Source organism: Trachurus japonicus, chromosome 17 (assembly GCF_045865225.1).
Source record: "Trachurus japonicus isolate A0001 chromosome 17, Traja_1.0".
In the NCBI taxonomy this organism is placed as follows: Eukaryota; Metazoa; Chordata; class Actinopteri; order Carangiformes; family Carangidae; genus Trachurus; species Trachurus japonicus.
The window spans coordinates 15678274-15704616 of record NC_140923.1 but is presented as its reverse complement, the minus strand read 5'-3'; the positions used below and the strand labels follow the sequence as shown (position 1 = coordinate 15704616).

The following is a 26343-nucleotide window of genomic DNA, read 5'->3' as shown; positions in this document are numbered from 1 at the left end:
TATTTCCATACAATAGTTTCCTTTTTCCATACTTTTACGGACCTGGAAATGTATAAAATCAAATTCCATACTTTTCATACTTGCGTAGGAACCCTGGACATTGTTCCTGCTGAGCTGAAACAGTCTTCCTTCGTTTATTTTCAGACTTTTTTAGCCAGAATGATTTTTGTTTTGTTGTGTTTTTGTTTCCTTTTCAACTCTCAGACAAATTAAGTCAAACCACAAAATAAAAACCCAGTAAAGTCAACCATCTTTTTATTCCATGACCCGTTAGCTGGGATTTGGAAAATATTTTACATGGATCCAGGCGGTGACAACAGTCAGTGTGTCTCTAGCAGAGAGAATGATCAACATAATGTTAAATGTTAAATTATTTGGGTCATTATTTAACAGGAAATGTCGCTCAGAAACCGTTCTGTTACATTCTCATTCGCGCCTCGGCAGGTGTCTGTTTCAATGTGATATGATTTTCTCTGAAACAGAAATGATGTGCTTTGCACCTCAAATTTAAACAGATGTAAACTTGTCCGATCTGTAGCTTCCTCGCCACTCGTACTCATACTGGTTAAGACATGAGCGCTAAAAAGACAGAAAACCGACTTTCATTTGAAATAAAAAAAGATTTTTTTTTTTTAAAAAGGGTCCTTCTAGGAAAAAGCTTTGGGCAACAAAGTTTTTAGCAACATTATAAAATCTTAAAATATTATCTTTCCCAAATGTACAAATGGATGCAGCTTTTTACATTTTTTCTTATAAAACATTCCCGTCACTTTCACTTTTTTTCTGTGCTCAGCTTATTTCAGCAGAAAGCTTCCTGTGACAGAGCACCAGAACAGTGCCTGGTCTTCATACTGGACTCAGACGGAGCCACGTGCAAAGTCTTTTCACAGCTCGGTCGTTTTTTTCTCCTCGTGTTAAAGTCTATATGCAGGACGAGGAGCGATCCGAGCTACGGCCTGCAGTCGGTGACTAGAGGAAGATGACTTTCTCTTTGCCCTTCTCCAGAATCTCTTTGGGGAAAGGAGGAGGAACAGGTGGAGGACTCTCGCTGCTGCTCCTCTTGTGTACGCTGAAGGACTGGGACGTCTTCACGCTGTGGCCCGGTCCAGATGTGGCCGGTGCTCTGAAGGTCTCTGAAGGGAGAGAGTTCAAATAAATGAGTGAATAAATGAAATCCTTCGTGACGTTAAATGTAAAAATGCTGCAAGTGCATAAATCACTAGTGTTGTGGTCAAGACCAAGACCAAACAATGCAAGACTGTATTGAGCACCAGTAGCTACTCATAATAATCATATGGCTTGATATTTACATTATTCCTCAGCTAAAAAGAAAATATACTTTTATATAAAATCTAAACCATATTCAATTGAAACAAACTTTGAATTAAACAGAAGAACACAGTACAGAACCTGCTGAAGTCTCCTCCCACTGTTTTTCACTTTAGTAGAACAATTTTATTTATCTTAACGTTATTGAACTACATAAAAAAAAAAGATGTCACTGCAGCTGTGGTCTTGACTGGTCTTGAAAAAAAAATCCTGAGTCCAACTCGACCGAGGCCGAAACAAGACCGAGTAAAAATGTTGTTGATTCTGAGATAAGACCAAGACCTTGAAAATGTGGTCTCGAGTACCACAACACTATGAACCAGTCTGTAAACTGAACATTACATTCATCACATGAGCTGAGTCCCAAATGGTCACGTTACTTTGCACACAAACTGAGTCTGAACAAACCTTTAGACTGATTATCAATTCTGATTATAACTTAAGGTGATTGACGTTTCTGTTTTTGATCCGTACCTGAGTGGTAGATTCTCTGAGGGCTGCCGCTCTTCTTGGCTCTCAGGCTGCCGCCTTCTTTCCCCGTCGGTTTGATGGGCAGCAGCTGGCTCACGTCTATGTTGGCTGGATGTAGAGAAATAAACATGAGGATGGAGGTCTGTATTGGGGTTATTATAATTAACTAAGACTAAAACTAAAACTAGCAGTGAAAAAATAATTTAGGTACCACTTTAGATTAGGGAACACATATTCACCATTAACTAGGTGTTTATTAATATGCATACAAGTATCTTATAGCTCCTTATTAGTAATTATTAAGCACGTATTAACACCTTATTCTACCTCTATTACACCATGAATTAAGATTTTTCCTGATATTAACTCATAATTTTCGCTTATTCATTGTAAATTAATGCATTAATGCTATACTAATTCAGAGTGATAAAGGAAGAATTACTGTTCTTGTGCTACTGCCCCTGTACAAGAGCCCTAATAACCCATTGGTTATTCACATCATTATTCAGAAACAACAATGCATTAATTTACAATGAATAAGCGATAATTAGGAGGAAAAATCTTAATTCATGGTGTAATAGAGGTAGAATAAGGTGTTAATACGTGCTTAATAATTACCAATAAGGCGCTAGTAAGCTACTTATATACATATTAAAGGGATAGTTCACCCTAGAATGATATTTCGCTCATTATCTACTCACCCTCATGTTGATTAAGGGCTGGAAGAAGTTTCAGATTCCTCCGTGGCTTCTCTGAGTTACAGGGGGTCTCGGCATAGCAGTGCATGTCCATATAACGGTTGCAAAGGGACATCGGAGCTCTTCGTAAAAAAACACACACAAAAAAACATCCAAATACCTCCATGCTGCTCGTATGTAATGTCCGTCTTGTGCTGAAGCCCCAAATTGCGTAATTGTCCCGAAAAAAATTAAATAAGTCTATATTTTAAGCTTGTTTGTAGCGGAAGCTTCTCGAAGCTCCTCTTCCTGGTCCGTCCAAATCTCGCGTGATTTGCGCCGGCGTCAGTATGCGTCAGTGCGGTTACTGCGAATCACGCGAGATTTGGACGGACCAGGAAGAGGAGCTTCAAGAAGCTTCCGCTACAAACAAGCTTAAAATATAGACTTATTTAATTTTTTTTGGGACAATTACGCAATTTGGGGCTTCAGCACAAGACGGACATTACATACGAGCATCATGGAGGTATTTGGATGTTTTTTTGTGTGTGTTTTTTTACGAAGAGCTCCAGTGTCCCTTTGCAACCGTTATATGGACATGCACTGCTATGCCGAGACCCCCTGTAACTCAGAGAAGCCACGGAGGAATCTGAAACTTCTTCCAGCCCTTAGTCAACATGAGGGTGAGTAGATAATGAGCGAAATATCATTCTAGGGTGAACTATCCCTTTAATAAGAACCTAGTTAATGGTGAATATGTGTTCCCTAATCTAAAGTGGTACCATAATTTAGTAAACTGAACTAAAAATGACAATTTTGTCAAAAACGAGAACAAAATAAAAACTACAATGAACAATGCAAAACTAAACTGAATTGCAGATAACATTATAATTACATCACAATATTAGTTTTCTTAGAGATGGTTAAAGTTGCAGGAAGAAAACGCCACAGCTCAATATGGGACTCCAATATAACCCACAGGTCCACAGGTGGAGTGAATGTAACGTGTTGAGGACTGATGGGAACATTTATGGGATGCAACTAAAAGGGAAAAAATCCCACAAATTTGGAAGTTTATCTTCAGAGGTCTCACAGAGGCTTTCTCCTAAAACCTGAAAAACTAAGACTAAGACTAAAACTACTGTAAAAACTGGTCAATTCCTCAAAAAATTAAACTAAACTAAAACAGTTTAATCACTTGTGGAACTAACTAAACCTAAACTGAAATAAAAAAGCAAACTGAAAAACTAAATAAAAATGAAAACTAATGAAAATTTTAAAACTATAATAACCTTGGTGTGCATATTTAATGTTCAATTAAACGTATAGAAGAGACCAGTTTTCTTTTTATCTGAGGTGAATTTAGGCTCGAGGGAAAACAAAGAGAGGTCTATCGGCGCCGAGGTGTCGTCCTGACCTGCGCTGTGAGCTCTCTGGTGCGACGCCTTCCCCTTGAAGCCCCTCTCCTTCCCCTTGGGCTGCGCGGCGAGCTTGGTGGGGATCTTCTGCTGCACGACGGGGGGTTTGTGCACCTGGTTGGTGGTGCTGATCAGGTGGATGGGCAGCTCGGGCTTGGCGGGCTGGGGGGCGATGCTCTCCCTGCGCGGTGGGACTTTTGGAGGAAGCTCGGCGAGAGTGTTGAGAGCGGCGGCGGCGGCGGCGGGTTTCTGGTTGAGGGTCTGGTGTTTCCCCGCTCCGTTCACCAGGCTGAACCGGAACGATGGGAGACTGGTGAGATTCCTGACCTGGGGAGGAGAAGAGGAAGACGGAGAAGGAGAAGTCACCGCCTCTCAAACTGTAAACTGTTTTCTTGTCTGTAACAACATCTATCGCACGTCTGTTCGTCCTGGGTGAGGGATCCCTCCTCTGTTGCTCACCCTGATAGTCCAGTAATTTTAGGCCAAAAAAGGGGTCAACGTTAAACAAATTGCAACAGAAGCAAACTCAACTGATTGTGTATCCTCAACATGTCCTGAGTGAGGGAAAAAAAGCCCCAAAGAATCCCATTAGGGGAAAGTTTTGAAAAACACCCAAACATATCCCATTTATACGCATATAAAAAAAAAAAATTCACATGAATAGGGTAAAATTTTTAACTTTTAGATATCTCCATGAAAATTACTGAGTTGATTACTTACATTAAGACAAACAAAAAATGTATTACAAGTTTTTTGAAATTCTTTGTTAACATGAGCAAATTTGCATAAATCTGCATAAATTTGCATAAATTGCACCGTTTTGACGGCACATGTATATATGAAGTTGCTGTGGTGGTACCACCATGAAAATTGGAATGAGTTGACTCCATCGGTCAACCAACATGAAACCACTTTAAATTTCAAGATGACTGCAATTTTTCAAGACAGCCACATCCTTAGTAGAGCAGGTATGACATGCTCCGTCTCTAATAATGCTCATGCGCCTAAATTGGTTCCATTCCTTAAGTTTTTTAACTGTAATATGTTAATAAGATTGAACAAGACATTTTCACCTGCTCTACCCAATGTTTAGATCAGGTGCTGTATATGCAAATTAGCCATACGTAATTGGATTATGCACTGTTGGCTCATGTCATACCTGCTCTACTAAGGATGTGGCTGTCTTGAAAAATCAACCAAAACCCGGCCATAGCAGCGTATTTCAGTTTGTGCGAATCAGGGGATTTTACAGTCATCTTGAAATTTAAAGTGGTTTCATGTTGGTTGACCGATGGAGTCAACTCATTCCAATTTTCATGCCGGTACCACCACAGCAACTTCATATATACATGTGCCGTTAAAACGGTGCGATTTATGCAAATGTATGCAGATTTATGCAAATTTGCTCATGTTAACAAAGAATTTCAAAAAACTTGTAATACATTTTTTGTTTGTCTTAAAGCAGATATCAGTGGAATGTTTTTGTTAATATAAGTCCTAAATGGTCCTATTTTCCGTCAGCAATCACTTACATGAAGTATTTCAGCCTAAACACGAGTCTCTCCGTCACTCTGCTCTGCTGTAACCTGAGGAGAAAATTTTCCTTGTGGGATACAAGTGTTATCCAATGAGGGGAGAGAACGGCATGAAGGGCTGTGTGTGCAGCCAAGGGATGCGCGTGAATGTGGTGACGTAGCACGAGGACCAATTGATGCCTGACAAGGGCGGGGGCTGCTAACTCATGGTGCGTTCAAGGAAACTCGTACTTTGTGTTTTTCCTTCCTGTGAAGTCATACCAGTTCGATCTGGTACGAGTTCACGGGTCGGAAGTTACGAGTGGCCGTTATAGGGAACTTTCACAGACAACAGGACGGTAAAAACACGAGCTACGGGTTACCTGGAACGCTACCAAGTCGTAGTTGTGACTTGAAGCTGTAACTTACGGTTTCAAAAGCCTGCCTTGAACACAGCATTAGCCGAAACGGCCGTGCCGCTGTTATCTGCTTTAATGTAAGTAATCAACTCAGTAATTTTCATGGAGATATGTAAAGGTTAAAAATTTTACCTTACTCATGTGAAAATTTTTTTTTATATGCGTATAAATGGGATATGTTTGGGTGTTTTTCAAAACTTTCCCCTAATGGGATTCTTCGGGGCTTTTTTTCCCTCAATCAGGACATGCTGAGGATACAAAATCAGTTGAGTTTGCTTCTGTTGCAATTTGTTTAACCTTTTCTCATAAAATGACTGGACTATGAGGTTTCTCCGATTTTTCCCTGTTAAAAGGGTTTCCATGGAGTTTTTCCTCAGTCGATGTGAGGGTCTAAGGACAGAGGATGTTGCTACGATGCCATGTAAAGCCCTTTGAGACAAACTGTTTTTAAAAACGGGCTATACAAATAAAATTGCCCTGCCAATTGCCTTGCCTCTCACCTTTCAAAGTTCAAAGTTATCTTTATTGTCCCAGTTGGGAAATTGATTTGCAGCCAGGATGCCCAAAATACATAAAAACATACAATACCAATAAATACACATAAAACACACACACACACACACAGAGCAATCAACCTCTGTTAGGAAAAACAGCACATAGAGTAACACATAACAACACATATTGGGCAGAGTAATTAATTTCCAAGTGCATACAGGGACAAAGTGCATTCAAATGCATTCAAACAAGGTAGGATAAAACAGACTGTGTGGTCAAGACAGCTGTCAATTATCTCACTGTTTAACACTGTTCAGCATCATGATAGCAGAGGGAACAAATGAAGACCTACATATCTATTTGTCCTGATAGAAGGCACCTTAACCTGCGACCTGAAGGTAACGATTCAAACTCGGTCTGAAGGGGGTGATCTACGCACTCCTGAATGGAAGTGGCCTTCTTCTTTGACCTCTGTAGGTGAAGAGTTTCCACTGAGCCTTTATGGTGCTTTTCTCAGATTCTGTACGTTATGTTTATTCTTAAAGGGTTAGTTCAACATTTTGTGCAAATTGGCCCATTGCCATAATCCCTACAGTCATAGCAGCAGTAGGTTCGTTACCTTTAATTGTCGGTGCAAGCTGTTTTTAGAACGGCGGAGCAGAGCTGCGAGCTGCTCAGAGCTACGCTACGGAGGCTCATGGGATTTCTTGGTTTCCCTCATCAAACTCATCAAATACACAATCCAACAACTCCGAAATGCTCTGGTGGACAAGCTGTGACCTGCACATTCACCACGCTATGAGATAATAACGGAGCTTTACGAGAGCTGTTTTCGAGGCAAACGCAGATACCGACGATACCACAGCGAATGCGTGCCGTAATTAAAGCTAAAGGTAGTTCGACGTATTATTAGAGTGTGTGACTTTATTTTTGGACGGGCAGTGTACCAACTAAGTCTGCATATTTTCAAGTTGAGAATAAAACAGATGAATACACAGAAATGTCAATAACAATGATAAATTCAGTGAATCTGGTTCCTGTCTTGTTCCTCACCCAGGGCCGTTGCTAGGAATTCTGGGCCCCCTTAAAGAATACTAAAGTGGGCCCCTCCCCCTAACTTTTCCTTTTTTTCCCTCTTAGACTACGTATGTATTATCGTTTTTTATTTAGCCTTCTTTGTTTTGATGCTAATGCAGCATTACACTGCAAAAACTCAAGTAGGCTATCTTAGCAAGAATATTTGTCTTATTTCTAGTCAAAATGTCATTTCTAGTCAAAACAAATCTCATTATACTTAAAATAAGACACATCATATTAAAAGTAGCTTGTTTTTAGACACTTTTTACTTCTTTCAAGCATATTTTCACTTGGAATAAGTAGAAAAAATCTGATAGTGGAGCAAGTTTTTCTTCCTTATTACAAGCACAAAAAACGTACTTTCACTGGCAGATTTTTCTATTTATTGTGAATTTAAGTGAAAATGACCTAAAAACAAGTAAATTTTAGGTAATGAGTCTTATTTTAAGTGGAAAGAGATTAGTTTTGACTAGAAATGAGACATTTGGACAAGAAATAAGACAAATATTCTTGGAAAGATGTTGAGTTTTTACAGTGTACTATGAGTATTAGTCAGGGTCTTACGCAGAATAAATCAGTCATACAAAGATTAGACTACTGGGGTTTTTTATGGGCCCCACTGGGCGCTGGGCCCCTAGAATTATCATCACCTTTCTCCCCTATATAACGGCCCTGTCCTCACCTGTGAAGGATCATCATAGTTGACGTTTGGGAAGTACTTCGACTTGTACTTCTCCAAACGCTCCTTCTCCTGCATCAGACTGCCCTTCTCCTTCTCCACCGACCTGGTCGACTCCCTCAGCCTCTCCAGGTCCTGCTGGTAGTTGGCCCACTGCTCCTCCAGCTCGGCCTTCTCCCCGCTGAGCCTCTCCTCCCGCTTCCTGCACTCCTCCTCCCTCTGCTGCACCGCGGCCTCCAGGCTCTCGATCTGGACCCTCTGCCGCTCCTTGTCCTTCTCCCAGCGCTGCTGCTGCTCCTGGTGCTGAGCCTGCAGCTTGTGCAGGGTGGCCAGCTCCGCCCGCTGCTTCTCCAGGTTGCGCTGCTTCTCCTGCTCCAGCAGCACGTTGCCGTAGTGACGAGCGGGCTGCTGGCTGGACTGGAAAGCGCGGTCGAGCTCGATCTGGCTGTCCTGCAGGGCGACGACCGCCTGCGTAGTAGTGAACATAAACACACCGAAAGTAAAACACACAATCCTTTTAATTGTAAAACTATTATTTGAAATGATATAACTCAGAAAATCACACATTTGGCTTCGTAGAGACAAACAACACTCAAGTCTTTTGTAACAGACTGCAGAGCTGTTTTCAGTTCAGTTTTATTTAATATCCCTGTAGCCCGTGTAGCCACATTATGTAACAATGTCATACATTTTCACCTCATGATGTAATAACGCCACATTTTGTAATAATCTAATAATAATAATAATAATAATACATTTTATTTGTAAGCTCTTTTACAAATGCTCAAAGACACTTTACACTTTAAAAATCATAAAATAGAGCAAAGTCAGAATGAGTTTTGAGCATGGATCTGCCACATTTTGTAATAAAATTCTTAAATCCAATATGTCATAAACTTTGATGCATTTGATGCATGCAAGTTGTTACATAATGCACCTAATTATTACATTTTCTTCATAAAAAATGCAACACCTGCATTTTGTAATGATTTGGTTCAATATGTAACAACTTATCACAAAATGCACCAACGTTTATTACATAATGGGTTCAAGAATTTTATTATGCAGCATTATTTACAGCATGAGGTGAAAATCTATTACATTATTACATAATGCAGAGCTGCAGTCCCAAAGGGCAAATTGGGCTGCAGTTCATAGAATCACATAAGATAAAATAAAATAAATTAATAGCATGCGCAAAGACAGCGATCACCGAGCAGCAGGAGCCGCGTAATAAATGTAAAATATAAGACACTGTATAAGATACATCATAAATTGAAAACGTGTATGTAATCCTGTATTTTCTGAGTATTACCTTTAAGCTGTGCAGTGTCTTTGAGAGCGTCAACACCTTGTTAAACACCTACAGAGGAAAAATAAGTGGCAGTGGCAGACATCAATATAAATATGCATGAATAACTACAGAAAATGTTCAGCTCTTCAGTAAGAAGTGGTGTCTAGTTACCTCTGCCTCGGGGAAAGGAGCATAGGAGCAGTTTGGTGCTGGGAGCGTCTCCTCATCAGCCTTGGAGCAGAAGAGAAGACGCTGTGTAACTAAATATTTTCATCCTCACATGGAGGTGAAGTTTAGATCCTGTACACACTTTACTCACAGACTGTTCCAGGCCGTCAGGACAGAGCGTCTCTGAGGAGCGGCTCATGTAAACTGGACCGGCCTCGCCGACGTCCGAGCTCTCAGCTACAGATCCATCTGAGGAGTCGTAAAAAAAAACAACCCATATGTGAACATGTGCATATGAGAATAAATGGATCAATTTCAGCTCAGCAATCAATGCCATTAATGGAAACTGTTACATACTAAAAGTGTTTAAAGTGTTGTAGTCCCAGATGTGACCTTTACCTGTATACTGCATGTTAGCTTATAGATTGTAGACAAAACAACATCTTGCTACCTCTACTGCTTTGGCCCTAAAATCTTTTCAGGTCTAAGATCCAGAAACTTGAATTATCATGAAAATTATTCCCCTCTTTTTGCTATTAGGAATCTGTGGAGATCCCTGAACTTGACTTTGTTATCATATTATTCATGTATACACATACATGAATGAAGAAAATAATTTATTATCCTATCAAAATATTAACCTAAATGTAGTGCTGTCTTTTTTTATTATTATTATTGAAATGTTTATTTCGAATATGAAAAAGGAAATTAAAAAACACTGTGAAGAAGTTAAACTTATAAACTCCCACCCCCTTCTCCTTAAATAATGAATAACTACCTAAACCTGTCTTATGTTACAAAAACATGAATATAATTTACATATACACCTAGTACAGAAATTATACAGACATACATACAGTGCATACATACATACATTTACCTACACAAACAAATATCTTAGTTTAGTTTATTTCGCACCAATAAAGAATAACAAAAATGGGACATACTGTACAAAAATACATTGACAAAAAAACAATAGGTGCAAGCTGAGACAAGAGACCCAAAGGGCCTATTCAAGGCCTCAGCTCAGGAAAAAAAACGACAATACCAAAACGAACAAACAATATATGTATACCCATGTATACACATAATGACACAATGACACAATCACAATCAATACACTGTGAGCAGGATGTTATTGTGTTGAAGAGCAGACACAGTGTATGCAATGGCCTGATTGAAGTTGTTTCTAAATTGTACTAATATAAGAATATGATCTTACTATTCATGAGATCTTCATACGAGTCGCTGTCGGCAGTGGTCTCAGCCAACCCCTGCATCTTCCCGTCCTCCGTCAGAGTGTCTGGATCTCCAGCTCTTGTGAAGTACAGGTTCAGCAGGTCTTCCACTGCAGACAAAAGAATAAAAAACAAGTCCTTAATCTCCACCACAAGAGATTACCAGTCTCTCTGAGGTGTGACTCAGCTGTGAGGGTAAACACAACGTTTCACTTTCACCTCAAATGTGATTTTTTTTCATAACCAACAAAATCTAGCTTCTATGATAATTATTATTTATTTATTTAATATTTATCCCTTTTTTTTCTCTCTCTCTCTCCCTCTAAATTCTAGGGTTGTCTAACCCTACAGGCCCTGTTTGTCTTGTTTGTTTTGTCTGTGGTTGTCTTTGTTTTTGTGTATGTGAGTCTTGTCTGTGATGTATTTGTTATTGCTGTGTGGTATCAGAGCATCTTTTTACATTATTTTTCCTCTTTTTTTTTTTTTTTAGTCATTTTTATTAATTATGTATTTTATTTTTTTTTTTTGGGGGGGGGTATATGACTCAAAGTGTATTAATGACTACTAATAGTTTTGTTTGGAATTTTTTTTGGCGCACCAGAATTTTTTATTATTATTATTTTTTTTTTTTACTTTATTATTTTATTTTACTGCAACTTTATTGCTATCATCATTGTTATTATTCTTCATTTAATTTTTGACATTTATTCATTTATCTTATTCTTTTATTCCTTTCTATCTTTATTTATTTTTTATCTTGTTCTGTGTGCATCTGCTCTGGTTCTGTTCCCCTTTTTGTTTTTATTTTTTATTGTTGTCCTGTTTGTTAGTATTGTCTATCGTTTATCTATCACACTCCCTTGTGCCCTGTATTATTCACTATGTTTTTTTTTCTAATGTTTTGAGGAATTAAATAAAATTTTGATAAAAACAACAACAAAAAACAACAAAATCAAAATCATAAAACTGCAGACAGCAGGGTAGAAGGAGATTGAAGGTGATGTTCCTGCCTCAGCTCTTTACCCTCATCGATGGCTCCTTCGAGCAGCGCGCCCCCCTGCTGGAGGTCGGTGCCGTCCCCTCGGAGCAGCAGCCCTTTGTGCAGCGTTTCCTGCTCCGTCGTGGTCTCGTACAGAGCGGCAAAGATTTGCTGCTTCTCCGTCAGACACTGTATTATCAGCTCATCTCTCTCCCTCAGAGCATCTACAGAGAGAGCAGAACCATGAAATATTAAACAACATGTTTGTATTAATAAGGGCAGTGCAAAGGCAGACAAAATAAAAGTTTAATACTGTTGCTGTAATGTGAACCTCTTAGTGGAAATGCAACAGTGCAGTACGTCCTTCAGATACTTAAATAACTGCTGAATATATATTTTATAGCTGACTGAGCTGACATCTGCACATTATAAAATGATGAATATGAATCAAATATCAAAATCCCACACTGGTCTCTTCCTAATGATTTTCAGATTTCCTCCACTGAAACAGTGTCAGCCTTTTATCAAAGCAGAGAGAAAAGTGTGTAAATCCCAAACTAGGACCAGGATGACAGGACGGAAGCAGCATACAGGGAAAAGAAGAGGTTGTGTGTGTGTTTTTCCTTTCCTAGAAATTAAGTGACTGTGTTTATGTTTTCATGTTGATAAACTGAGCCGTCTTACCTTGACAGTGCTGCAGTCTTGCGATCAGCTGTCTCTGCAGCTGCTTTTGCGGATAACTGGAAAACACAGACATCTGATTGAGTGTTGTCTTTGATGATTCATTTTAAATATGTTGGCTAAACATTTTTCTGATTTAGTTTTGTGTCGGTCTCCATAGAGAACTGTTCTCTTTGGTTTATTTAGTGCTCAGGTACTTTGCAGAACATCCCACAAAATACTGTATTGACAAAATAACGCAGATTTCATACAGTGCCAGTGTCAGGCAAAGGTTTTTCTTTAGCCCAAGCTTTTCCCTTTAGTTTTTGAACTACATTTTTTTTTTTTTTGTCATTTACTTTTTATTGGTTTTGATTTAGTCAAACAATCAACATGAAGACCTATAAATTTGTACAGAAGTATCAAGGGGAAAGTAAAAGCGCACATAAGGGGACTGGTAAACACCTCCAGTCGAGAAATCGAGAGAAAAAAAGAAAAAAGAAAAAATATTCGGATAATCCAGTCTGAGATTACCTGAAGTCCTGTTTTATGGTAGAGACATATGTAATCCATTTTTGCCAATGATCAATAAATACCTCTTTTTGTGTTTTTAAATTAAAAGTAATTCTTTCCATTACATAGATGCTGTACACAATATCAATCCATTCATCTACACTAGGTGCCTCCCTCTTCAGCCATTTCTTCGTTATTGATTTCTTACAAGCCACCAGTAATATTCTCAGCAAGTTCCTCCATTCCAGTTCCTCTAGATCCATCAAATATAACAAATTAAAGCAAAAAGTTATTTTTGTTGAAAACACAGTCTCAAGAATTTGATGTACTCGCAACCAAAATGGGGTCACAACAGGGCAACACCAGAATATGTGATAGTGATTCGCCTCTTTGCTTCCGCAACATCTCCAACATTCTGTCTGATTGGAATATGATCTCTTTTGATATGGAGTGCAAAAATAGCGGATGATATTTTTCGATGTATATTCTCTCCAGGGTGGAGAATTTGTTTGAACTACATTTTTATAAACATCTTTAGATCAAAGATATACTGTAATGTCATGGGTAACTTGTCCAATGAAACTCATTGTGCTCTCTCACCGCTCCACAGCCTCTCGTATGTGGGTCGTCCAGGTGATGCGCTCCTCCCTGGAGCCTGTGTGGATCTCGTACATCTCCGGCAGGCTGGTGGTGCAGGCGGAGATGAGGTACATGGCTTTGTCTTCGTGGGCCACTTCTCTTACTATCAGCCTTTGGAGGGAGATCACTGGAGGTTTGTTGTCCTGCACCAGTCGCAGTGATAAATCAGGGGTTTAGTTAGTTGTTATTCAAGCAATGATCTCGATCTTTCTTGGATCGTCCAAGTTAATAATACAAACTGTGAACACATCCGTTCTGTCAGGGAGATGAGACGCGTTATTGTCCCTCGTGACGATGTTTTGGCAGAACTCACCACAGCAGCAAAAACGAGCTTCTGATCTTTCTCTTGTAAGAGGAGGAGCAGGTCTGACAGCAGCACAGCATGGATGTCTGCAGGGGGAGATTAATGCTGCTCAGCATCAAAACAACACTTAAGTACACAACACATCAAGTACTTAATATTTTGTCTCAAGCTCGAGACATGTCAGCAACTATTCATCATCAACATTTCACTAATGATATGAAAATATGCTGTCACACTGGTTCTCTCGATCATCGGGCAATCACAAAGGATCTTTCCTCTGAAATAGATCCTCCTATTATAAAAGACAGAAAGGAAACAAGAACAAGTGTCGTTCTTATTGTAACACACTAATCCACTCAGCCGTCTGGACGTCTGATGTACAGACAGGTGATAAATTAATACATAAATAGGCGTGAAAGGAGAAATATAATAAATAAATGATAAATATCAGCCCACGTAAAGATCTATAGCAGTGTTCACAGTGAGTTTCCCAAACCTTAATATATACATTTTGCTTGGGGAAGCAAATCCAATGTTCTACATATCACTTTAAATTTACCAAGGTTTTGTCAAAACTGGACAATCAGCATCTCAAAAATCCCAAGTGATGATGGGTGGACCTTGATAAGACATATTCTCCACCCTGTAAATGTGTAACCACATTCTCTGTAATGACAAAGCTCAGGTCTGGACTTGATGCAGCAACGTTAACAAGGACACAGCCGCACAAGTCGATCATGTGGACAGAAACACTATCAGTACTACCGATTTGTTTGTGATTCTTACCTTTATTGGTCCACTAATAAATAATACTTTTATCATATGATTATCTATAACAGTGGTTCTCAACAGGTGGGTCGGGACCCAAAAGTGGGTCACGGACCCGTTCTGGATGGGTCCCGGACAGCTGGTCAAAAAAGTAAATAACATTTAATGCACATCTGATGTTGGACATGTCTTTTATTTTGAAAAATAACTTATTTTGAAAGGCACGCGTCACGTGAACACATGCAGTTGTAATGGTCCTCCTCACTTTCTTATTATTTGCTCCATTTGCTCTGAATGCAAAGATATCCGTTTCTTATTACTGTGGCCTGAATGCAGTGAAAATACCTTGTTTTGTGGGTCTTTATTTTGTGCAGTTTGATATTTTTTTATTCACTTCTGTACATGCAGTTGTCATGGTCCTCCTCAGTTTCATTCATGTGCCCTGAAATGCACTTTGCTCAATAAAAAGCAAAATGAGTTTTTAAAGCCTTAAAAAAAAAAATTCTTGGTTTGAATTCTATAAAAGTGGGTTGCGACTTAATGACCATAGGAAAATGTGGGTCCCAGAATGAGACTAGTTGAGAACCCCTGATCTATAAGGTGGAGGGAAATACAATTCTGTTTAAAGGTGTACAGAAATGGCCGTTTGTCCCGTTTGTCGCGCCGAGTTGTCACGAGCTGCAACACGAGTTTACCCGAGTAAGGAAAATGAATTTGATTGGTCGTTATCGAGCGGGCGGGATATTCAAAGCTTGGGGCGAGACCGAGCTCCGTGTGTGTGTGCGTGTCTCAGACGTTTGAATGACGGATTACGGATCCAATATCAGTGGCTGGTGAATCCTGTACAGGCTGACGTATAATCCGTGCGCCTGCATTATCCAATACGAAAAAAAAAAACTACACTAAAATACACACTTTCATCACGGATTTACTCAAAAATAGAATTTTGCACAAAGTTTGGCCTACAACGTCTGATAGATGAGTTATTACACTAATTTTATGACCCAGAGTGGGCTCAAATTCAATTTTCTTTTCTGTACACCTTTAAGTATAGTGGACCTACATTTTAAGGATCAACCATATAAAATTAACAAAACCTCTTGAAAACTTGCACCGATCAGAACATCATCTCAATAATTGTCAATATTCACATGATAAATAGTCGCTGGCTGGCTGCTAAACTCGACACAGACCTTTCTGTCTCCCAGACGACTTCCAGGTGACGGCGCCCTCATGCAGCAGCGTCCTGTTTCCGTGGATCAGGTCCTCCCTGCGCAGCACCTGGCCGTCCTTCTGCCGCCCGACAGACTTGGACTCCAGACGGAGGCCGATGTCTCTCAGACGAACAGCTTTTTCATACTGGCTGACCTGATCGTTCACCTCGGAGATGGTTTCTTTGATCCGCGCCAAAGCCTGCACCAGAGACCTGTGCTCATCTGTGTCGGCTGCAAAGAGCATGAAATACACAGATCAACCGCTGAAAACATCTCACATCCACAGGGTCCTTCCATCCTAACTTTATGTTGCCAAAGAAGGGCAGACAACTGGACGACAGAGGTTTGAGTTGTTGTACAATGACACATAATGAATTAAACACTTGAAGTTTAAGGCGAGACACCCCAGGCAAAAACACTGTTTTTTCATGCACTGATCAATTTTGAGATTTTGGGCTATTTTGTATTCTTTCAGAAAAGTCAAAAGAAATGGTAGAAAATCCACATTAAGGTGGTTTAGTTATTTTACTTCATTTTGTCTCTTTCGTCAGTAGATTTCTCCTAAACATGCTACTGTGACATACTATGCTGTGCCCGTTGTCTGACCCATGTCATGTCAGGTATCATCGTAAAGCTCTCTCAGTCTTGAACAATGATGTGGGCTCCAAAAATTGTCATCTCCTTAGTATCCGCAACCAATCGTAAAAGTATGATTTACATTAACAACAATCTATGAAATTTTACAGTACAAGTCTTTAAAGGCTGTTTTCTGAAAATGAGTTTTTCCTCAGACTCTGAACCCTAAATTTCCACTTCAGCAGCACTTACAGACACCAAACCTTCCAGTTTTATTCCTGTCTATATTCTGAAGGTTTTTACAGAGGGGATTGTTGATATATCATTGAAAGCCTGATTTATATGACATTTTATTCCTAAAAACATGGCGAAATTGTTTTTTTTTGAGCTGGTGACAGTATTTTCTCATTTACAAAGTGATAAAAGGAGATATCCAAAAATCCCCTCTGTAAAAACTTCTGACTCTAATATGTCAACAAAATAAAACAAGAATTGCCGCTTGATCCATTTTTCAGATTTCGGTTCTGGAAATATATGAAAATGAGCTCATATTTCATCAGATATTGCCTCATTTACATATTAAAACATAACATTTGACAAAACTTGTAATACAAAAAATATTTGTCTTAATGTAAGTGATAAACTTGGGAAGTTTCATCGTGATATCTGCTTTTTAAATTTTTTACCCTATTCACCTGTAGTGTAAAGACTGCAACACCGTGCACAGAGGCAGGCGGAGGCGACGACGAGTGGTTGGATTTTACCTTCAGTGTTCTGGATGAGTCGCTCCACCAGGACGGGGTATTTTGTGATTCGCTGAGTCACCAACAGGAAACACTCAGGGATTCCCAACCTCCGCACTATAGGCAGCTGGCCTACTTTCTGTTATAAAAAAAAGATAAGAGTTATAAGTTTTGGTTTTACAAACTTGATTAGTCCAATATGTTAGTTTATTTGTCTCCTATTGCATCATTTATCTGGTGTAACTCTTGCAAAGCAGTTTATCGCCTTGGGTTTAACATCACAGACTGATGTAGTTGATTTATCTCAGTCTTTTTGTAATAATCACCATCCCTGCCATGTACCCACTCATCATCAACATCTCATTAAAAAACAACACAAAACTCAACAAACAGCAGCTTTTACCCTCATGAGAATCTGCAGCTTCTTGTTGTTCTGCAGCTGCTCTTTGTAGAAGCTGATGGCTTCAGTTTGATGCTGACAGAAATCGCTGTAGCACTCCATCATCCTCTCCCCCAGTGCATCTGAAAACTATCACAAGAAAAAACACCATGATATTTATATTTCTAAAGAGCAGATATCGTGTGTTGAAGATCAGATGACATGATCACTTATACACGTATTTTGACATGAGTGAGGTTGAAATCCCGATTCATACAGATAATATGATAATAACTGATGGCAGAAACATAAAACTGAACTCTCTTCTGCAGCACTGAATACACAATTAAAGGCCATAAGTGTTCGAACTCAGGTTTTAATTTTAATTTATTGGTTTATTTTATTTGACAGGGACAGTGCAACACTGATCATATTTTAATTCAATCAACAGAATTTAAAAGAAACTGTAAGTGAGCCAGAGTTAGCCAGTAAGGCTCATTTTCATCCGTTGTCCCTGGCCAGATGTTACAGGCAACCTGAGAACCCACCCCAGAAAAACAAAAAACCAAAAGGTAAAAAAAAAAATGCTTCTGTGGGAATGTGATGGCAGTGACACAGCATCATTCCTGGGCTTATGGAGCAAACACACCCATCACTAGTCACTTTCAGAGCGTTTCAGACATACCAGCCATTCCTATGGACACCTGCACACTGCATAGAGAGTGACACGGGTGGAGAGAGACGTGGTTGAGTGTACTGTGGCGTCACCAAGCAGGAGCCCTGAAGTTAAAATCTGTTTTTTTTCCCAACAGAAATGAAACAAATATCCTCAAAATAAACGCTGAAACAATTCTCAAACCTTGTATTTGTGACCCTCACATTTTAATGTAGACCTGGATGTATAGGTGAAAGCAACAGTTGAGTTAAAAAAAAAGAAAAAAAGAAAATAGGTGTAATGCAGGAATTTGAATACTGTATTCAGAAATGACACGGTTATTTAAATAAAGAAAACTGGGTTTGTGCTGCAAAACCTGTTTGTAATTAATCCACAACAAAATTTGTTTTATCTTTTCTGGAGCTCTGACAAAAAAAACACTTGTCTGTTGTTTTAAAGAGCTGCTGCATGGAAAAGTACCACAGACTCACTGTGTGTTGTGTTGACACACAAACTGTGCTGACATTTTAACCTAAAGGTGAGTAAACAAAGACATTTTCATATGAAGACAGAACTATTTCTCCTCAGGAACTATATACATCTACCGCAGCGAGGGTTTTGACAGGAGTTAGGAAGAGAGAGCACATCTCTCCCACCTTAGCTTCTCTCCACTGGCTTCCTGTAGGATCTAGAATAGACTTCAAAATCCTCCTGCTGACTTATAAGGCTCTTAATGATAAAGCTCCAACCTATCTGAAAGAACTAATCATTCCTTACTGTCCCACCAGAGCACTCCGCTCCCAGAACGCAGGTCTGTTAGTGACTCCCAGTATCTCTAAAAACAGACTGGGAGGTAGAGCCTTCAGTTACCGGGCTCCTTTACTGTGGAACCAGCTCTCTCCATGGGTCAAACAGGCAGACACTCTAGCTACATTTAAGTCTAGACTGAAGACCTTCCTTTATGACAGGGCTTTTAGTTAGGGCTGGTTCAGGTAGCTCTGAACCATTTATAGCTACGCTGCTATAGGCTTAGACTGCTGGGGACACATCTGGGGACACATCTGGTTACACAGAGCCCTCTCCTTTCCCCTCCTCTCCCCTCCACTCCTCTCCCCCCCTCTCCTCTCCTCAGTATATTTTTGAACTGTCCTCTGTTGTACTTTGTAGTTTGGCCTTGGTGTCTCCACTCTCTCTGTGTTTACGCAGATCCACCGGAGCTCCATCTCTCTGCACCAGCCGCCACCTGCACCGCCCCCCTCCCACCCTTTCCCCTGCTGTTAGACCGGCCTCCCCTCCCTTCCCATGGACCAGTCTACCACCCAGTCCTCCCATCGAGCTGACCGGCACTCCCTGCCCCCCCCCCCCCTCCCCACCAGAGACTGCCTTCATCAACTCCTGCTAACATTTCCATATTTCGCACATTTTGTGACATAAACTATAAACTGTTTTCTTGTATGTAACAACATCTATTGCACGTCTGTCCGTCCTGGGTGAGGGATCCCTCCTCTGGTGCTCACCCTGAGGTTTCTCAGATTTTTCCCTGTTAAAAGGGTTTTCCATGGAGTTTTTCCTCAGTTGAAGTCAGGGTCTAAGGACAGAGGATGTTGCTACGATGCCATGTAAAGCCCTTTGAGACAAACTGTTTGTAATAACGGGCTATACAAATAAAATTGCCTTGCCTTGCCTTGCCTTGCCTTGCCTTGCCTTGCCTTGCCTTACAATTCAGAAAATTACCCTGATAAATAAACAAGTTGTTTTAATTAGAGATCAAAGGAAGGTCTTGGCTCAATTGCAACCCCTTGTTTTGAGAAGATCAATCAGATTGACTGAATACATGAATACAAATGACTGAATGTACCTGAGCGATGAGGACATCCCCCAGCTGTGTGATCTGGTATTCCTTTGGGCTGCCGTCCTCCACACTCTGGTGTATTTTGAGGCAGTTGAGGAAGTGCTGGTGGAGGCCGAGGAGAGTTTCCACTCTGGGGAAGAGCCGCTCCAGCCTGGCTTCATCGATCAGCTGAGACTTCCTCAACTCGTGCATGTAGACGTAGAGCAGGATCTTTAAGGTGCGCACGTGATGCATCTCCGTCTGGATCAACTCTGGGAAAATCAATTTAAAAAAAAGGGATCTTTATTTTACAACATCTGGAATGGGCTGGTGTGTTACAGTGACAATAACATCCTTGCTACGTACGACCAGTAGCAGAGTGCCTTCGACTGAACTAGCGAAGCTGCTTAACTGGCAACACAAAAGCCGAGTTAAAGGAACTTGGATATTTTGGAAGCAAAATGAAGACCTACCTTTTTAGTCTGGTGTTTACTGAATTTGATTATTTTAAGATTTATAGCACAGTTGATTAGATCTAAACTTTGATTTTATGCAGTATCTCCATTTTTTCCTTTGAAATATTTATATATTACACATACAGTATATTCATATATCTTATTTTATGTATTTATTTTTATTTCATTTTATTCCATTTACCTATTTTATCTTAGTTTTTATCGACTCTCGAGCGTTTTCTCCCACTGCAAAGTACAAATTGTCAAGTGTTTTCATTTTTGGGTGTGTGAGTGTGTAAATGCCCTCTCTGTTTTTATTACTTTCTATCATGCAAAGCACTTTGAGCTGCTTCCTGTACGAAAAGTGCTCTACAAATAAAGTTTGATTGATTTACAAATCCATCATCATCATCATGGTTACAGTCATATCTGCTTAAATGCAATTAGAGTGAAATCTGCAGTCAGTGTTAAGGGATAGTAGCATTTTTTTAAAGTGGGGTTGTATGATCTACAAATAGCCCGTAAGTACTTTAATTGCAGTAGAAGACTCTCTGCACTCCTCCCGTTAGCAACGCCAGCCCATAGCCCTGCCCAGAGATTTACAACATACATTGTTGTGAATGGACCCAAAGAAACGGCCTATTTTCGTGGCCTTAAAGAGGTTTTACCTGAAAAAAAAAAACACAGTTCCATTGTTCGCTATAATATAATTTTTTCCAGCCCTTCAAAGTGCAGGAAAAACACAGTTTTTATTTGGACCTAACCAACTCACGTATCCCTCCGCCCAGGGTTAGCGCCCGCTGATCAGCAGTTGGTTAGGTCCAAATAAAAACTGTTTTTCCTGCAGCGAACAATGGAACTGTGTATTTTTTTTCAGGTAAAACCTCTTTTAGGCCGCGAAAATAGGCCGTTTCTTTGGGTCCATTCACAACAATGTATGTTGTAAATCTCTGGGCAGGGCTATGGGCTGGCGTTGCTAACGGGAGGAGTGTAGAGAGTCTTCTACTGCAATTAAAGTACTTAGGGGCTATTTGTAGATCATACAACCCCACTTTAAAAAAATTCTACTATCCCTTTAAGGTTAATGTTTAGGTTCAGTCTGTATACAGAAACATATATAGTGGATGCGTAAATAAACTCTCTGTGATGATACCATCCCAGTTCACTTTTGGATTCTGGAGACCTCAGTCCAGTTACGTGTGTGTGTAATCTTAGCTGTAGCTGGTGCAGCGTACCATACATGACATCTTGTCTTTTAACGGCCTCTTTGTTCAGGGTTCGGAGGAAGTTCTGGTCCGCAGCCACGCTCCAGGACTCGGCCTCCAGGTTCTTGGCGTCGAGCTCCAGCTCATTTCGCAGCCGCGCGTAATGGGAATCTGAACGACATGGACACAGTCACGCTGAGACTCGTCTCAACCGAACAACAAAGCTGGTGCTCACATGAGTGTGAATCATTCACTGGTCATGCACAGGTTATTTTTAAGTCACTGATAAATATAGTAAACCATGTTACTTTTGTGACAGAATCAGGTTTTAGTCAGTTCACAGGAACAAAAGTAGAGAAAGGTTCGAGTCCACAAATAGAAAATCTATTCAAAGAAGTGTAGCTGCAGCATTACACACTTTTCTTTAATTGTGTGTACCTGATGAAATGAACAGAAATGATTATTTTTACCATTGTGAACTGAATTTTACTTGAATTTTATTTATTTTCAACAATTTTAAATTAATGATCAAAACTAACAAAAACTGTATACTGGCAGGTGCATAGGATCAAAAAGTCTGTCAGGGGTTAGGAACTTTACCCTCTGTATGAGTATATGAATTTTACTAGATGAAACTCCATAATCGTACTTTTGTACAGTGTCACGTAGTAGAGGATTAAACCCATAAACACATTAAAATCACATTAAAGGGATAGTTCACCCAAAATTCAAATTTCACCTCATTTTCACCCTCACCCTCATGTCGAGTTGTCGACTAAGGGCTGGGAGAAGTTTCAGAGTCCTCCGTGCCTTCTCTGAGTTACAGCGGGGCTCCGTGCAGCAAACGGGGCTCAATTTTCTTAGTCTAAAAAGACACACCAAAAAACATCCAAATACCTCCATAGTACTCGTCTGTAATGTCCCTCTTGTATTGAAGCCCCGACATGAGAAATTGTTCCAAAAAAAATTAAATAAGTCCATATTTTAAGCTTGTTTGTAGCGGAAGCTCCCAGTGTCTCAGTTCACTGCTTTGCCTGTGTCTGTGGCGCGATTTGCACAGACACAGGCACAGGCACTGTGTGGAGGTATTTGGATGTTTTTTGGTGTGTCTTTTTGGACGAAGAAAAGTGAGGCCCGTTCACAACCGTCATATGGACATGCAGTGCTGCACGGAGCCCCCCTTGTAACTCAGAGAAGCTTCTCCCCCAGCCCTTAGTCGACATGAGGGTGAGTAGATAATGAGTGAAATTTGAATTTTGGGTGAACTATCCCTTAAGGTTTCTACAGTATAAGCTGTGAATTTAAACCCCGCTGCTGTTGTGACGAGGAGCTTGTGACCAGCTGACCTTCTAGGTTGATGGGCTCGGCCAAGGAGGAAGACAGCGACACGGCGTCGTCAGAGTGGAGCTTCAGCCGCAGGCCGTCCACGTCGTCCATCGGCCCTGGAGGGGTTCAGTCGGTATGTGATGAGATAAGGCTCAGCAGCAGCAGCCAGGTAAATTAAAATGTGATGTCAGCGCAAAAACATGCACACACACACTCACTCTCACTCTCTCTCTCACACACACAGACACACACACACACAGGCCAGTGCCGAGGGGCTTCGCTGCTACTGCTATATTCAAGATGGGACCTGCTTAGATGATTTAACTCAACTGTACTGTAATGACACCAAGAGAAACACAAACACGGTGACACAAGGAAGAACGTCACATATCAAATGACTCGACAATCAGGTTTTATACTCGACTACATCTATGAGCCTCAGGATGAATGAAGAAACATTTTTTACCAGGTTTTAGTTTCTGTTTCATCTACGAGAAAAGACTTAAGAAGACGTGAATGTGGCCGATAATAACACATGCAGGTACATGAAGGATGAGAAGTTCTTAATGGACTTTCACCAACCTGGGACGTGTGTCGTCGTATGAAGAAGAAGGAGGAGGCTGAGGACTGGTTTTATGGGAGGTCACACTCATGCCTGGACGTGAGAAGCTGGCAGCGAGGCCATCGGAGGCCAGGGGGGGAAAAACACCTCTGAACGAGAGAGAGAGAGAGAGAGATATTTGATGTACAGTACATATTTGATTCTGTGAATTGTATTTTCTTCCATTGATTCTTAACCCTTTGGCAACATAGTTCTCATAACATTCATGCCAAGAGAGTTACAGAGGCAGAGAGAGCATTGATACTTTGTTAAAGAGTGAATGTGAGAGGGTTGAAAATAAGAGACGAGTGCTGATTAATGAGGTTTTGCAAAAAAAGAAAAAAAAGAAAACATAGATGTTTTTAACTGCAATCCACTGTTGTGCCTTACATCAGCTGAATCTGGTTCACAGTGTGTAAAACAAACTACATTATTTAACTTTATTTATCATATTCATCCTATTTTTTATCGTTTTTAATTTTCAGTGTAAAGCATTTTGAGCTGCATTGTTTGTACGAAAGGTGCTAAACAAATACAATTATTATTATTATTACTAGTTTTGTTCATAGGGCCTCATCAAAAACAATGAGCATTTTTATCTCAAACCAGGGTTATTTCCAAGATTAAGTCAACAGGAAATGCAAACAAAAATACCTTTATTATTTTTTATCGAGTGCCCTCACACACACTCAAACAAACAGACAAACTAGGACTGACAAAAGAAGAACTATAAGTCCACATGTGCCTTTCATGGTACAACAGACTGTTGCATGATGCTGTTATCTGGCCCAGTGGAGAGGGAACTGGTTTGGTAAAATGAGACTCAAGTCAGACCAGCTCTCAGGCAAAAAAAAAAAAACGACAAAAAAGGAAGAGATTGTGCAGAACAGAGCTGCACTGTGGTGACATAAGGATCAATAGTCTTAAAGGGATAGCTCAACATTTTGGCAAATTGGCCCATTGCCATAATCCCTATAGTTTTAGCAGTAGGTTTGTTACCTTTAATTATCAGTGCAAGCTATTTTTAGATCGGCGTTGCACAGCCGCGAGCTGCTCAGAGCTAGAGGCTAATGGGATTTCTTGATTTCCCTCATCAAACTCATCAAATACACAATCCAACAACTCCAAAACGCTCTCGTGGACAAGTTGTGACCTGCACATTCACCACACTATGAGATAATAACAGAACGTTACGAGACGGAGTCGTTTTAGAGGTAAATTCATGCAAAACCAAAAGCCGATATGCGTTCCTGTCGAGGGCAATTTTTCGGCAAGGAGTCCCATGCCAAAATGTTGAAATATCCCTTTAATTATAATTCAAAGACATGATAGGCTAGATTGATATCACCAAGCATTTTGCTCCTGACTCTGAGATGTGTATCTCTGCAGCAGGCCGGCGTGGGAAAAATGTAACCAGCCTCCACAACGATCCTTTGACTGACACATCCTGTCAAATCTAGCGTGTGTTCCTCACATTTTTCCATCCTTACATGACACTTGAAAGCCGCTCGTCTCGTCGTCTGCCGCTGAGAGTGACTCACCTTTATTCCAACAGACTTTTTTTTTTTGCTTTCCGTGATGCTGTGTCTCCTGCAGTTTCCTTGTCACACTGGAATAAAAACACAAAGGAGGAACAATCTTATTATTAAAACAAAAAGAAAGAAATGACTGCAGAAACGCCCGGGGGGGTTTGTTGTGGTTGGATGCTCTTAGGCCACAATCTGATCTGGATTTGGATTCAGCTCTGATAGACAGCGGTAGGGATGTCACGATTATAGATTTTCTTGGTACGATTATTGTCAGAGAAATAATCACGGTATTATGATAACTCGACGACATTGAAAATGAGGGCAACCTCAATGTCTCTCGAGAATAAATAGAGGTTATAGCCTAATAATAATAATAATGATTATCACGATTATTATGCAATTAATTTCACAACACTATGAATATGTAAAACCAAATATAGTCAAAATATTTACACAAAATATTTAAGTATCTATTAAAGGGACATTGTGTAACTTCTCCTGTTATCTATTCAAGAAAATCGATTATTTCATTCAAAAGTATGTTTTTCATTAATCAGTAATCCCCCCCCATCAACAAACTGAAGTGTTCTGGTAAGCTCTGAATTTGCCGTTCATATCATTCATATATACATACACAATCCTACACAATGTACCTTTTAATTGTTTTTTGTTTTTTTTATTACAAATGACACGCTAACATTTAAATTCCTACCAATTCAATGTTACGTTAGGTAAATGGTATCTTTGCATTTACCTTTACTGCCGATATGGTTCCAACATAATTATTTTTGGAAAATGACGGTATTTATGAATCTTTACGATTAATTAATTGTGGCGTTTAATACCACGATTAATTGTGAAAACAAGTAATCGTGACATCCCTAGACAGCAGTGTGTGTCCCACTTTCATTGTAGCCCTTGAGGCTCAATGAGACTATAATCCACTGTTGATACAAAGGCCCCCACCTGAATCAGCGGTGGCAAAGCTTCTTGTGTGCTAAATGAGACGGAGAGTCGGGAGGAAATCAGCTCTGCAATGTGGGTCGGTAACATACTGTAAATGACACAGAACAAATAAGCTCCGACGGTGCGTGACAGAAAATGTTTGAACTTCAAAAAGGACAGAGAGAGACACATAATAATCATAGAAAAACAGTCACAACAGTTTGTTCTTGTTTTTATCTGTG

At 40.0% G+C, this 26343-nt stretch overlaps 1 protein-coding gene across 2 annotated transcripts; it reads right to left on the bottom strand.

The window, feature by feature from the left end:
• Nucleotides 1-237: 237 nt before the first annotated feature.
• On the bottom strand, nt 238-23737 carry arhgef18a (rho/rac guanine nucleotide exchange factor (GEF) 18a). Of its 2 annotated transcripts, none has more exons than XM_085804390.1 (19): nt 23613-23728; nt 23047-23154; nt 21731-21871; nt 20068-20312; nt 17579-17704; nt 17197-17314; nt 15836-16087; nt 13884-13960; nt 13532-13713; nt 12443-12498; nt 11803-11982; nt 10764-10889; nt 9693-9790; nt 9545-9604; nt 9395-9442; nt 8083-8547; nt 3895-4222; nt 1804-1908; nt 238-1133 (listed from the first exon to the last, which is right to left on the bottom strand). In XM_085804390.1, the coding sequence occupies exons 1-19, from the start codon at nt 23677-23679 to the stop codon at nt 970-972; spliced, it is 2946 nt and encodes a 981-aa protein (XP_085660516.1). In that variant the 5' UTR covers nt 23680-23728; the 3' UTR covers nt 238-969. The 2 variants fall into 2 exon arrangements, with proteins under 2 accessions (XP_085660516.1, XP_085660515.1); XM_085804389.1 differs by having other exon boundaries at nt 239-1133; nt 23047-23142; nt 23609-23737.
• Between the last annotated feature and the right edge of the window lie 2606 nt (nt 23738-26343).

Bases quoted from the DNA above. Each gene is read 5' to 3' on its own strand.
- arhgef18a (XM_085804390.1), bottom strand. From the start codon at position 23,679: ATGAGTGTGACCTCCCATAAAACCAGTCCTCAGCCTCCTCCTTCTTCT. The intron at 17,705-20,067 runs GTACATTCAGTC...TTCTTGTGATAG, and splicing joins GGGATGTCCTCATCGCTCAG to TTTTCAGATGCACTGGGGGA. The intron at 13,714-13,883 runs GTGAGTTCTGCC...CGACTGGTGCAG, and splicing joins AGCTCGTTTTTGCTGCTGTG to GACAACAAACCTCCAGTGAT.